The sequence below is a fragment of the Ambystoma mexicanum genome, chromosome 11, assembly GCF_040938575.1.
Source record: "Ambystoma mexicanum isolate Mex_15411 chromosome 11, UKY_AmexF1_1, whole genome shotgun sequence".
In the NCBI taxonomy this organism is placed as follows: domain Eukaryota; kingdom Metazoa; phylum Chordata; class Amphibia; order Caudata; family Ambystomatidae; genus Ambystoma; species Ambystoma mexicanum.
This window is the reverse complement of record NC_090934.1, coordinates 1472872976-1472884423: the sequence shown is the minus strand read 5'-3', so window position 1 is coordinate 1472884423 and position 11448 is coordinate 1472872976. Positions and strand designations below refer to the sequence as shown.

The following is an 11448-nucleotide window of genomic DNA, read 5'->3' as shown; positions in this document are numbered from 1 at the left end:
TCACTGGTGACCACTCTTGAACCACCTTTTAGAATTTGGGGCGATTTTTCATTTATCTCTGCCACGACACACAGAAGATCATGTATGAAGAAAAAAATACATGTTATTTATACCTTTACATATATTTTTCAAACAAAATGGGCAATAGAATTTGAACACACAATAGACTTTCAATACAACAAGTAAATATTTCAACATAAATGGGGTGTTAGCAAGGCTGTTATGTTATGCTGTCCAAATGTAATCACAAGAGCTACTTAGAATTTTTCGTAAGAAACAGTGAGGACTAAATTAAGTTTGGATGATAATGTCCAATCACTAAGACTTTCTTCACAGAGCGAATGAACTTAAATCTCTAGTCAAAACAGAGCTGACTTTCAGAATAGTCACATAGTCGACATGTTTCAGCCTCAAAATGAACATTAGAGATCTCTAATATCTTTTCAAATTGATTGGACTTCCTTCTTCAGGACAGGATCATCTCTTTGGATGGTGTATTTGTCTTGATTAGCCCTCTAGTACAAGAGCGACAATAGAAAAACAATCCAAACAATATTTCAATGAAAAGCCATTTGTCCCGTGGCGGGGATGAATAATTAATGGTGGTGACATGAGTCATGCATGAAATTTTTATACGAGTGGTATATGTATACTCTATCCCAACCGTATTAATAGAGAGAATGGAAACCCGTGTGGTAAATTAACAGACTAGGCGTGAGCTTTTGGGTTTATCTTTACAACAAATGGGTGAATCTCTTCTGATTTGTCACACAACTGAGCTTTTCCAAGAGTACTGATTGCAGAGGAAACTCTGAAAAAGCAGGGGGCAAAATAATTACCCAATAGTTGATAGTTTTTACAGTGCTGTAGTTTTTTCTGATTATACTGGTCCTGTCTGCCTGGATATTTGGGCAGACTTCTTTCCACATTGGGAAGAGTTTATTGAAAATTCAAGGCTAAGAGGTTGCTGTATGAGGTCCCATCGACTCATCGCAGAAGATTTTTCGAAACCTTTTTCATAGACTTCACCAACTCTATGCAGTGGTTAGTTGCACCACGATGTCACGCGAAGAAATTATGGGTCAGGGCCCTCTGAGGTGGTTTCCATAAGGCTACGTCCTGAGACTAACAATAGCGTTGCATTATTGGGCGAGTATTTACCCGATTCCCACATCAGAAACACGTCTATCGCCGCGTCTTTGCGAGTCCACTTTGAAAAATACGAGACAAGGATCAGATGTTTTAGTGTGCTCACCAAGATGTGAAAACACAAGCCCAACAACTTATATTTGTTAAGTCCTAGACAGCCTTTGCTCTTCCGGTGACATCGTGGTGTAACTAACCACTGCATAGCGTTCATGAATTCTATGAAAACGGTTTATAAAATTCTTCCGCGAAGAGTCGATTAATAGATGTTGTAAAGGAACATCATACAGCACATCTTATCCTTGGATTTTCAATAAACTCTTCCCAATGTGCAAAGAAGTCCGCCCGAATATCCAGGCAGATAGGAAAGTATAATCAGAAATAACAAAAATCTATCAACTATTGGGTAATTATTTTGCCCCCTGCTTTTTCAGTTTCCTCTGCAATCAATACTCTTGGAAAAGCTCAGTTGTGAGACGAATCAGAAGAGATTACACAACACCGCAAATAGCAGGTAGATGACTAACAACTAGTATGATGAATTACGTGTTCACAATCAAAAAGGAATCCAACCATTTGTGTCGGCAAAATTATATTGGGGTTCGAAGGGGCACTGAGGGTGATGAAGCATCCTTTCTCTCCCTTTAGCTCTTAAAAATAACATTTCACCCATTTGGTGTAAAAAAAAAAAAAATTTAAAAAAAAGCTCATGCCTAAGCTCTGAAATTACTACACCAGTTTCCATTCTCTCTATTGATTAATATGGTTGGGATAGAGTAAACCTATACCACTCCTATAAAAAATGTAATGGATGACTCATGTCACCACCATTAATTATTCATCCCGCCACAGGACAAATGGCTTTTTTATTGAAATATTGTTTTTATTGTTTTTGTAGTGTTATTACGAACTTGTACCAGAGGGGTAGTCAAGACAAATGCACCATCCAAAGAAATGATCCTGTCCTGAAGGCCGTTCAATTCTGAAAAGATAGAGATGATATCTAATGTTAATTTTGAGCCCGAAACATGTCCACTATATGTATCTGACTATTCTGAAAGTCAGCTCTGTTTTGACCAGAAGTTAAAATCGCTCTGTGAAATGTTATTGGACATTTATTTATACTTGTAACGTGCCAAAGCTCGCAAGCATCAAGACATCATCCAAACTTCATTTAGTCCTCACCGTTTATGAAAAATTCTAAGTAGCTCTTGTGATTACATCTGGAGAGCATAACATAACAGCCTTGCTACCACCTCATTTGTGTTGAAAGTATTGTGTGTTAAGATTCTATTGCCCATTTTGAGATATATATAAAAAGGCATAAATAAAATGTTTGTGTGTCTCGTGGCAGAGATATATGAAAAATCAAGCCAAATGCTAAAAGGTGGTTTAAGAGTTGTCACCAGTGAGTAATTAAGGCGGAGAGATGGGTAATGCGTTTCTCATTTCTGCTTTTCTGACCATGTAGGGGCAGTTCGAGTTGAAGATATGTCAGGGGGTGTAATGAGTGCAACCTTTGCGTTTTAGCAGGCAGTTCCCCTCTCCCCTGCGGGTCTGTAAATTGGTCAGGGTGCCTCTTCAGTCAACAAAAACATGAAATTCTTTTCATGGTACTTTCAAACTTCACTAGTCCACTGACTAGAGCTGGGGACATCTTGAAACTGAAAAGGATCTGTGGGATCCTTGCCCAGAGTGTGGAGCTTCTGATAAGGTAGATAGTGTCTTACTTTGCTTGGCACATGTTTTGAGGATTTGTCATGCTGTGATAGAGTGGACAAGGGCACAGAGGAAAAAGGACGCTTTGAGCTAGAAAGGGTTTTCCCACTTGTAACAGTGGCAGCGTTTGTCTGACAATTTAGACAAACGTCAAGGGGTTGCGTTTAGTGCGGTGGCCATGTGTGCCTTTGTCGCCGAGTGTGGTCTCCATCATGGGGTCGCCGGCCTGCTTATCGGAGGCGGGGACTGGCACTAGGGATTCTATGAAACCATGTCATCTTCGGCGTCACTATGTGTGCTGTAGCTGCCTTGTTAGTCTTCGGCACCTGCTGGGACACAATGGACACCACAGCCCGCGTGGCACTGGCCGCCCTACGCTTAGTATGCCAGTCCTTTTAGGCAGAGTTTACACAAGGTACAGGGTTTCTCTGTGATCTCTGGGAAGGCAATGATTGCGCACACAGTGCATGTGCTTCAAAGGGTATTTACAATTGCAGGACAGGCAACATTTAAATGGTGAGTTTTCCATTATTAGTGTAAAAGGCATCGCAACAATAAATGGAAAGGGAAGGGGGAGATAAAGGAAAAGACATTCTTTGTGTGCAAGAGTAGGACAGCCCCCACTGTCCCTTCTGTAAAAGGTCCGGGCCTGGTATAGGCCAAAGTCAACTAATGCTGAGAGGAGATTTCCAAAAGGTTCAGATCTGGAGCCATTAGTTGAAAGCCACTGAAGAACATATATAGTGTTAGCCAAGAAACTCTGCAAACAGCGATCGACTACGATGGTGAAAAAAACAATCTGAGGGACCTCCAACACGTGAAGGAGCAGGGGGTACAGTACATGTCACACAAGGGCTAGTATTACAAAGATGCCCGGGTTACGTCCCTTTTCGAATACAACTCAGGCAATACTCTGCAACGACCACTAGATGTCAACCTTTGCATAGCATACAATTCCAAGCAGATAGACAAGCCACAAAAATATATATCCTACATTATTTGCCATAATCACATCCAATTATCTGCTTAGATTCAAATGCTGTGCATAGGCCGACATCTAGTGGCAGGTGCATTATTGCATTGTTTGAGTTTAGAAAAGAGTAATCGACTGGGCATGCTTGTAACACTATCCCTGTGACCGGTATTTTACCCATGATCCTACAAACGTCAAGGTCCCTCTGACTCTTGTTTCTGACGGGAGGATGAAGTAATGCGCGAGTATAGAAGATTAAGGTGTAAGAAGTCTTATGTACCAAGGGCAGGCACATGTGAATCTAAGCAAGCATTAGAAATATGATTACAGTAAGTAATGCATGTCTTCTGAGGCTTGTGGCTCAGCTTAGAATCACATGCTGCGCATAGGCTAGCAGTTTGGTGATGGGGATGTTAGAAGGTACAGCGGCAAAACAATGTCTTGACACCACCCGATGTACCTGTGAATCGCTTGTATCTAAGCAGTAATGCTGTGAATAGACCTCACGTAGCTGCTTTGCAAATGGCATCCAACAGTACATTTGCAATGAAAGGTAAAGTAGCCCCTGTGCCTAGAGTGTGCTCTGGGCATAAAAGTACATTTCTCTTTCAAACATCTGTATGTCAAAATTCCATTATGCAATAGCCGCCAGACAGGATCCCTTCTCTTCCAGTGGCTATGGCAACAAAGACCTGGTCTGTTTTCCGTAGTGGTTTCGTTTTATTTAGGTAATACATTACAGCTCTTCTGACATCTAATGTATGGAAGCTTCTCTCCGCTGAATATATATGGTTTTGGTATAACATAAATTGGATAGACTGACTTGGAACTTGAGAGATTAATTTACGACAGAAGCATGGATGTGTTCACAGAAACACTTTGTTCTTGTGAATGGTGATAAATGGATCTTGAACTGAGCGCCTGCAGTTGGCTTGCCCTTCTAGACGCAACTTGCCCTTTCCTGGGCAAACTCTTGGTAAAGCTGGCCATCTCCCAGCTCAATCTTTACACTGAATCTGTTGGTTGTCTCCAAGATCATCATTCTGGCTTCAGAGCTGCCAGAAGCACAGAAACTGCTCTCCTGAATATCCGTGAAGACCTGCTCTCCAACCTTGATTCCAACACACCCAGTGTCCTCATCTTTCTTGACCTCTCTTCCGACTTCAACACGGTCAACCATGTCATCTTGCTCAACAGTCTCTGCGATAACCTGGGAATCACTGGTCAGGCTCTGGCCTGGCCGACTTCTTTTCTCGGTGATCGACCCTCCCAAGTTCAACTTGGGTCCTTACTCCATCTCTACCGGTCGTGTTACGCAGGGGTGTAAAACCTCTCCCCCTGGCTGTTGAACCAATACCTGGCACTTCTTGCCCACCGCATTGCCGCGCTCGGCCCAAACTTCCAGTGCTATGCGGACGACTCAGCACATTTTCAGGCTACCCTCAGCCACCTCTTCTGCCTCTCTCATCTCCAACTGTCCGCCATGCAGGAGCGGTGCGCCGCCAAGGATCTCTGCCTTAATGCCAGTAAGACCGATATTCTCCTCATTGGCACACAAACGCCTTCCTTTCACTCTCTGGCCGGCCTCTCTTGGCCCTCTCCCTGCTCCAACCTGTGAGGCTAAACCCCTTGGGGTCATCTTCGACTCCACACTTCCTCACATCTCCGTCACTTTCTCACATCTCCAACGTCTCTAAGAAGTCCCACTACCAGCTGCACCTCCTTAGAGGTATTCTTCCTTCCCCCCAGTAGCTCACGGTCTCCAGAGCTCTGGTTCTCTCTAGGCTGGACTATTCCAACAGCTTCTTTCTAAACCTGCCTGCTTCTACGCTACGCCCTCTGCAACTCATCCAAAACAGAACTGCGAGACTTGTCCTTGGTCTCAAGGCCAGGGATCGTATACCTGCAGGACTGAACTCTCTGCACTGGCTCCAAGTGGCTGCGAGGATTAAGTTCAAAACCCTCTGCATTGTCCACAAGGCCTTCTGGGCCCTCAATACCTTCAACTCTTCCTAAATATCTTTCTTCAAGCCCTTCACTCATCCAACTCCAACTCCCTCAGGGTCAGTCGCTTCTCCAAGCAACAAGCTGGTGGTAGATCCCTTTCTTTGGCTGGGGCCTCCTTCTGGAACAGCCTCCCTGCGCCCCCCCCCCCCCTGCAACTTGGAGAACCATCTCCAGAAGCACCTCAAAACCCCTTTGCTTCTGCCTTTTCTCCTCCTCTCCCCTGCTGTTATTCTGGCTGAAAATGAAACTGACTGGTTACCTGGCCACCCTCTGATCTCGGGCCCAGGCCAGTCGCACACATGCGCTGCCTTCCTGGCAACCCCTGCACTTGGGGACTGTTTCCCTACAGTCCCACTATCTGCACTTGACACCTGCACTTACTCTACCCTTTCCAACTGCTGGCCTTACTTTACTATTGTTATTCTATTATCCCATGTACTGCACTGCCCACTCCCCCTTCCCCTGCACTTCCACCCTTCCCTTGCGCGATCCCAATGACACCTGGCCTAGTAGGATCGTTGTCGGTCTTCCCTCTTTTCCCCCTCCATTGCCTCATCACACCTTGAAACACTTGTGTATAGGCACGTTATAAACGTCTTATATCATAATGGCTACAAGAAAAGCAGTCTTAAAGATGACACCAGAGGCTGGTTTTATACATTGGCTCAAAAGGAGGGCCCATTTTAAGGACTACATTCAAGTCCCATCCAGGAGTTGGATTTGAAATTGGAGGGTGTAGCCATTTGACCCCTTCCATAAAGGCTTTAATGACGGGTATTTGTTAGCAAGAAAGTCTTGAGAGGTGGTGTAATCAGAAAGATCAGCTAGATTCTCTTAGGTGAATTGAAGACTAGCCCAGAGGGTAATCAAATCTCCCTGACCAATTGATCCATAGGGCGTTTCCCCTTTATATTTGTCTGGGATTACATGGAGGCAAAGTCTGAGCATTACACATTCTCCAGTGTTTTGGGAAGAGATTGATATCTGGTGGACCCCATTCTGTGAAGACGTTTTACGGAAAGTTTAAAATTTCTGCCGAGGACATCTGCTAGAAGATGGTGTTCCCCTAGAACATGGGTGCACAACATACGGCCCGCGGGCCAGTTGCGGCCCGCCATGCTCTTTTGTCGGCCAAAACACTGGCCCTCATTGGCTCAACACACACGACGTCGCTCCTACGAGCCACGTAATGCGTGTGTGCTGTACAAATGGAGGGCCAGCACTACGGCTGGCATGGTCCAGAAGGCTTGTTGGAGGGGGGGAGGGGGTGCTGTTTTTGGGGGCCTTATAACTTTGGCTCCGTTTGATGAATCCACATGAAACTGAATATTTTTACAAAGTTTGGTGCGGTTTCATCAAGGAAGCAGGCGGGAGGTGGAGACTGAAAGCTGCAGGAGGGTCCAAAAAAAGAAATCCTGATAGACTTAATGGGAACAAAATGTTGCTTGCAGCCAACTGCAAGGTCATCTTGGTGTCCTGGTGTTAATCTGAGTAGTCATGGCAGGGGCACGAGTTATGGTTCCACAGCTTACCATACCTTCCGAATCTTTGTTAAAGGGATGTGATGGTTGCAGCCCAAAAAAAAAAAAAAAAAAAAAAACAACTTTTTTCCCCATTCAATTTGAAAGGCTTTTATTGGAGCAACTGGACCAGAGCGTCCCTTAAAGAATTTTTTTGTCACCGATGTGCAGATCACGTTGGAGATTGTGGCAGGGTGCACAAGCGAGAAAACCTGCTGAAGGGGGTCCATTAGTATGGAAACATACAGTAATATTGTGCCAGGTCAATTGGTGGTGTGCAGCCAAGTACAAATAAAGACCAAGGGGCTATGCTTGAGAAGTCTCCAAGGCATCTGTTTACTCGACGTATGCGGCTGAATTTAGCCAGTGGAAGGCACGGCAGGATTTGAAATAAGAAAGCAGATAGGTCACTGGCATTAGTACTGGCAAATAGCTGGAACTGCCTGGCAGAAGTGTGAGCAACAGTGTACTAAAAACACCAGACGAGGCCTTGGTTTAAAGGCGGGTTGTATTTATTGTTGGATTGTTCCAAATGTACAAAAAGAAATAATTACCACCCTGCTTCTCCCCCTCCCCCCCACCCGCTCTGCCCTTAAAAGGATTTAAACACCCTCCCCCGCCAAAAACAGACTGGTCCTAGTCCGTGAATAATCTCGAAAACAGTGCATGTAAGAAAATGTATCCACAAAGTAAAATGAGACATGTTTAATTACACTGGATGAGTCTCGACTCTTATGCCAGATGGGGTCCACTCCTCCCAGGATTTCACATTTCCAGGGGCCCCTACCAGCCAAGGTGTACCCCAACACATTCACTTTAATAAAAAATAGTGCTTTGGTTGCTTGCTTCTTTACAACTCTTCCTTCTTTTTCTTCTTGGGCTTTTCATCTTCCTGGATATTTGGTGGGTTTGTGGCTTCCTTCTTCAGATAACTGATGAAATCACTAATTTCCCTTCCACCCTAAAAACACAAAGGATTAGCGTTCAAGATTGCTTTATCCACGCCTTGCATAGCATTCAGTGCAAAATCCTCTGATTCTCAAGGCACATATGCCCATTAGGACGCCATTACAATGATACCTTTTGCATATGGGCTCTCCCCGCTTTCAGGTTTAAGACTCGTGGAGTTTCAACCAAGCATTGAAGCGATAGCATTGTCCTCAAAAGTAGGAGATTGCTTGTATACTCCTAAATGCCTGCCCTCAAAACTGAAGGTGATCACATATTGAAATGGTTTATTTGTACAGCGCTTATACACAAGTGAAGTGCTTCAAAGCGGGCAGGGAGCAAGGGAATACAGTAGTCACCCCTAGGCCTTGAGGTTTCAATTGATCCTAGCGTACTAGGTCTGACGGCATTTCTCCTGGTGCAAGTGCATGAAGTGCATCCGGCACAACCAGATTAGGGAGGGGAGACGGAAGGGGGGGAACACGTGCACCCAGGCCAGCAGGGCCCCGAGTTAAGTGGAGAGGTTACCCCTCTCATGGAACATATGCTAAAGTGCATTAGTGCAGGCCTGGAGGAAAGTGCAAAGATTGGCGCGGGGGAGCCTGGGACCAGTGAGGCTCTGGAGGTGAGCCAGGCTGCGAGTCAGCAGAAGCTGAGGAGTTAGGGGAGAGTGAGGAGGTTAGCAAGGGAGAGAGGAAGAGAAGGGGAAGGCCTTGAGGAGTTTCCAGAACTAAAGGAGCTCCAGCTCAAGGCAGAGAGAGGCAGGGAGGCTGTTCCAGAGGGAGGCACCTGGAGAGGATAAAGATCTCCCCCCCCCCCCAAAATCTCTGAAAGCAGCTCACCCGCAGAGAGTTGGAAGCCGAGCGGAGCGCTGAAGGAGAGTATTTAGGAAGAGAGCGTTGTAGATAGTAAGCCTTGTGGACTATGCAGAGGGTCTTGAACTTGATTCTAGCAGCCCTGGGGAGCCAGTAGAGGGATTTCAGAGTCGAAGATGCAGTCCCTGGGCTTGAGGCCAAGGATAAGTCTTGCGGTTCTGTTCTGGATGAGTTGTAGCGGACTGAGAGTAGAAGTAGGACGATCAAGAAAGGCTGTTGCAGTAGACCAGCATAGAGAACCAGGGCTGTGAAGACGGCGAGCCTTTGGGGGAAGGTGAGAAAAAGAATACCTCTGAGGAGGTGCAGCTGATAGTGGGACTTTTTGGAGAGGTCTGAGATGTGAGAAAAGAAGCAGAGTGGAGTTGAAAATGACCCCCAGATTATTTTGCCTCACTAGCAGGTGGGGAGCAGGGCAAAGGGAGGCCAGCCAGTGCAAAATTGGGAAAGCGGGGGCATGGGTCCCAATGAAGACGACCTCCGTCTTACTGGTATTGAGGCAGAGATCGTTAACAGCACACCAAGAGCGAGTTGAGGACAGTCAGGAACCAGCGAGGCAGAGGAAGAGGTCAAGGGTAGCCTGAAGGAGAGCTGTGTGTCATCTGCATAACACTGAAAGTTAGAGGTGAAGGTAGAGATCCTGTGGGCCAGAGGGGTCATGTAGACACGAACCAAGGGGATAGGTCAGATCCATGGGGGGCCGGGAGGGACTCCACAATTAGAGAGTGATAGAGGAGAGAAAGGACCCAAGTTCGACCTGGGAAGGACAGTCAGAGAAAGGAGGCAAGTCACGCCAGGGCCAGATCTGCAATGCCCTGGTATCATGGAGGCGGGAAATCAGGATGTTGTCGAAGGCAGAAGAGCGATTGAGAAGAATGAGGACAGAGGCAGAGCCGAGTCATTTAAGTGCAGGTCTTTACAGGTGTTCAGCAGCAGTTTTCCGAGCTTCTGGATGCTCTAAAGCCAGACTGATGGTCATGGAGACTACCAACAGATCGGGCAATAGTTTGTTGGGATAGAAGGGTCAGATGAGGGTTTTTTGAGCAGAGGGTGCACAAGAGTGCTTGAAAGAAGCAGGGAAAACTCAGTGGTTGCCGAGGTCGGCCAAGGCTGGAGCAAGAGAATCAATGTTGTCCTGGATGTTTTAGGAGGGCATGGGTCAACAGCTTTAATGGACCGTAGTTGTCTAGAGACCTCCTCAGGTGTGACAGTGGAGAGGGAGGAGAGAAGAGGTAGTGGGGGAGGGGCCATGGGGCCCAAGAGATGTGGGTGCAGGCAAAGGTGCGGGAAAGAGGACAGACATCCTCTGTTTTGGCAGGGACATGACCAGCCGGGGCTGAACAAAGGGCCTGGGTGAGCAGTAGAGGATGAGGAGATTGGCCAGTTCCTTGCAGACTTTGAAGAGCAGTGTTAGATGCCGCTGAAAGGCAGGCTTCTTTTCTTGGAACGGCTGCAGAGTCTATATTGCCTTTGAAGGCGGCGGCAGGCCACTTTGTCAGATGGTGCACCTGAAAACCCCATTTCTGTTCCGCTGCTCTGCACTTCTGTTTAAGGGCAGCCAGCTCGGAGTCATGAGTTTCACTTTTTGGAAGGATTCAAACAGATCTTCCTGACGGCGGCAAGTGTGTTGGGATGGAGAGGTGAACATTTTGAGAGGGCAGTGTCAGGGTGGGAGTAGGCCACAGCAGGAGAGTAGGTGGAGGCAAAGGCAGCCACTGTCACTATTTTCATGGGTCGGGTGACCTTGAAGGCAGGAGGCAGAGAAGGGTGTGCCAGTGCTAGAGAAGAGAGCTTCATGTGGCAACAGAGAAGAAAATCAGTGCAGGAGAGTTGAGGTAGTGAGGGGGATGTCAATGGAAATCTAAGGTGTGGCCAGCAGTGCGCGTCGGGCCAGAAGATAGAATGGAGAGAGAAAGTCGCATAGGTTGTGGAAATGACCCGAGGAGTCAGAAGAATCAAGATGGATGTTAAGCGCACCCCCCCCCCCACCAGGAGCAGTTGGGAGGAGGAAAGAAGAGGCCAGGTCAGCCCATTCAGAGAGGGAAGAGGGTGAGCTGGCCCGGCAGCCGATAGGTGGCCAGAGCAAGAGGAGACAGGAGAGAGCGCCTGCAGCCCAGAAATTCAAAGGAAGAGTAGACCCGAGTGGGAATGATGGATCCACTGAGGAAAGATCAGGGCTACTCCCCTTCCTGGCCTGGTGGCCTGGGCACATAGTCTCTTGTAGCCTTCAGGGCGAAGTATGCCAAAACTGTTTTTCAAAGAC

The 11448-nt window shown here is 46.7% G+C and overlaps 1 protein-coding gene across 1 annotated transcript in view; it reads right to left on the bottom strand.

Moving 5' to 3' along the window:
- Nucleotides 1–8055: 8055 nt before the first annotated feature.
- The window catches only part of PDIA3 (protein disulfide isomerase family A member 3), a 66767-nt gene continuing 63374 nt past the window's right edge, over nucleotides 8056–11448 (bottom strand). The window contains exon 13 of the mRNA XM_069625174.1: nucleotides 8056–8326. Coding sequence (XP_069481275.1) covers nucleotides 8216–8326 — 111 coding nt within the window. The 3' untranslated portion in view covers nucleotides 8056–8215. The remainder of the gene's footprint in view (nucleotides 8327–11448) is intronic.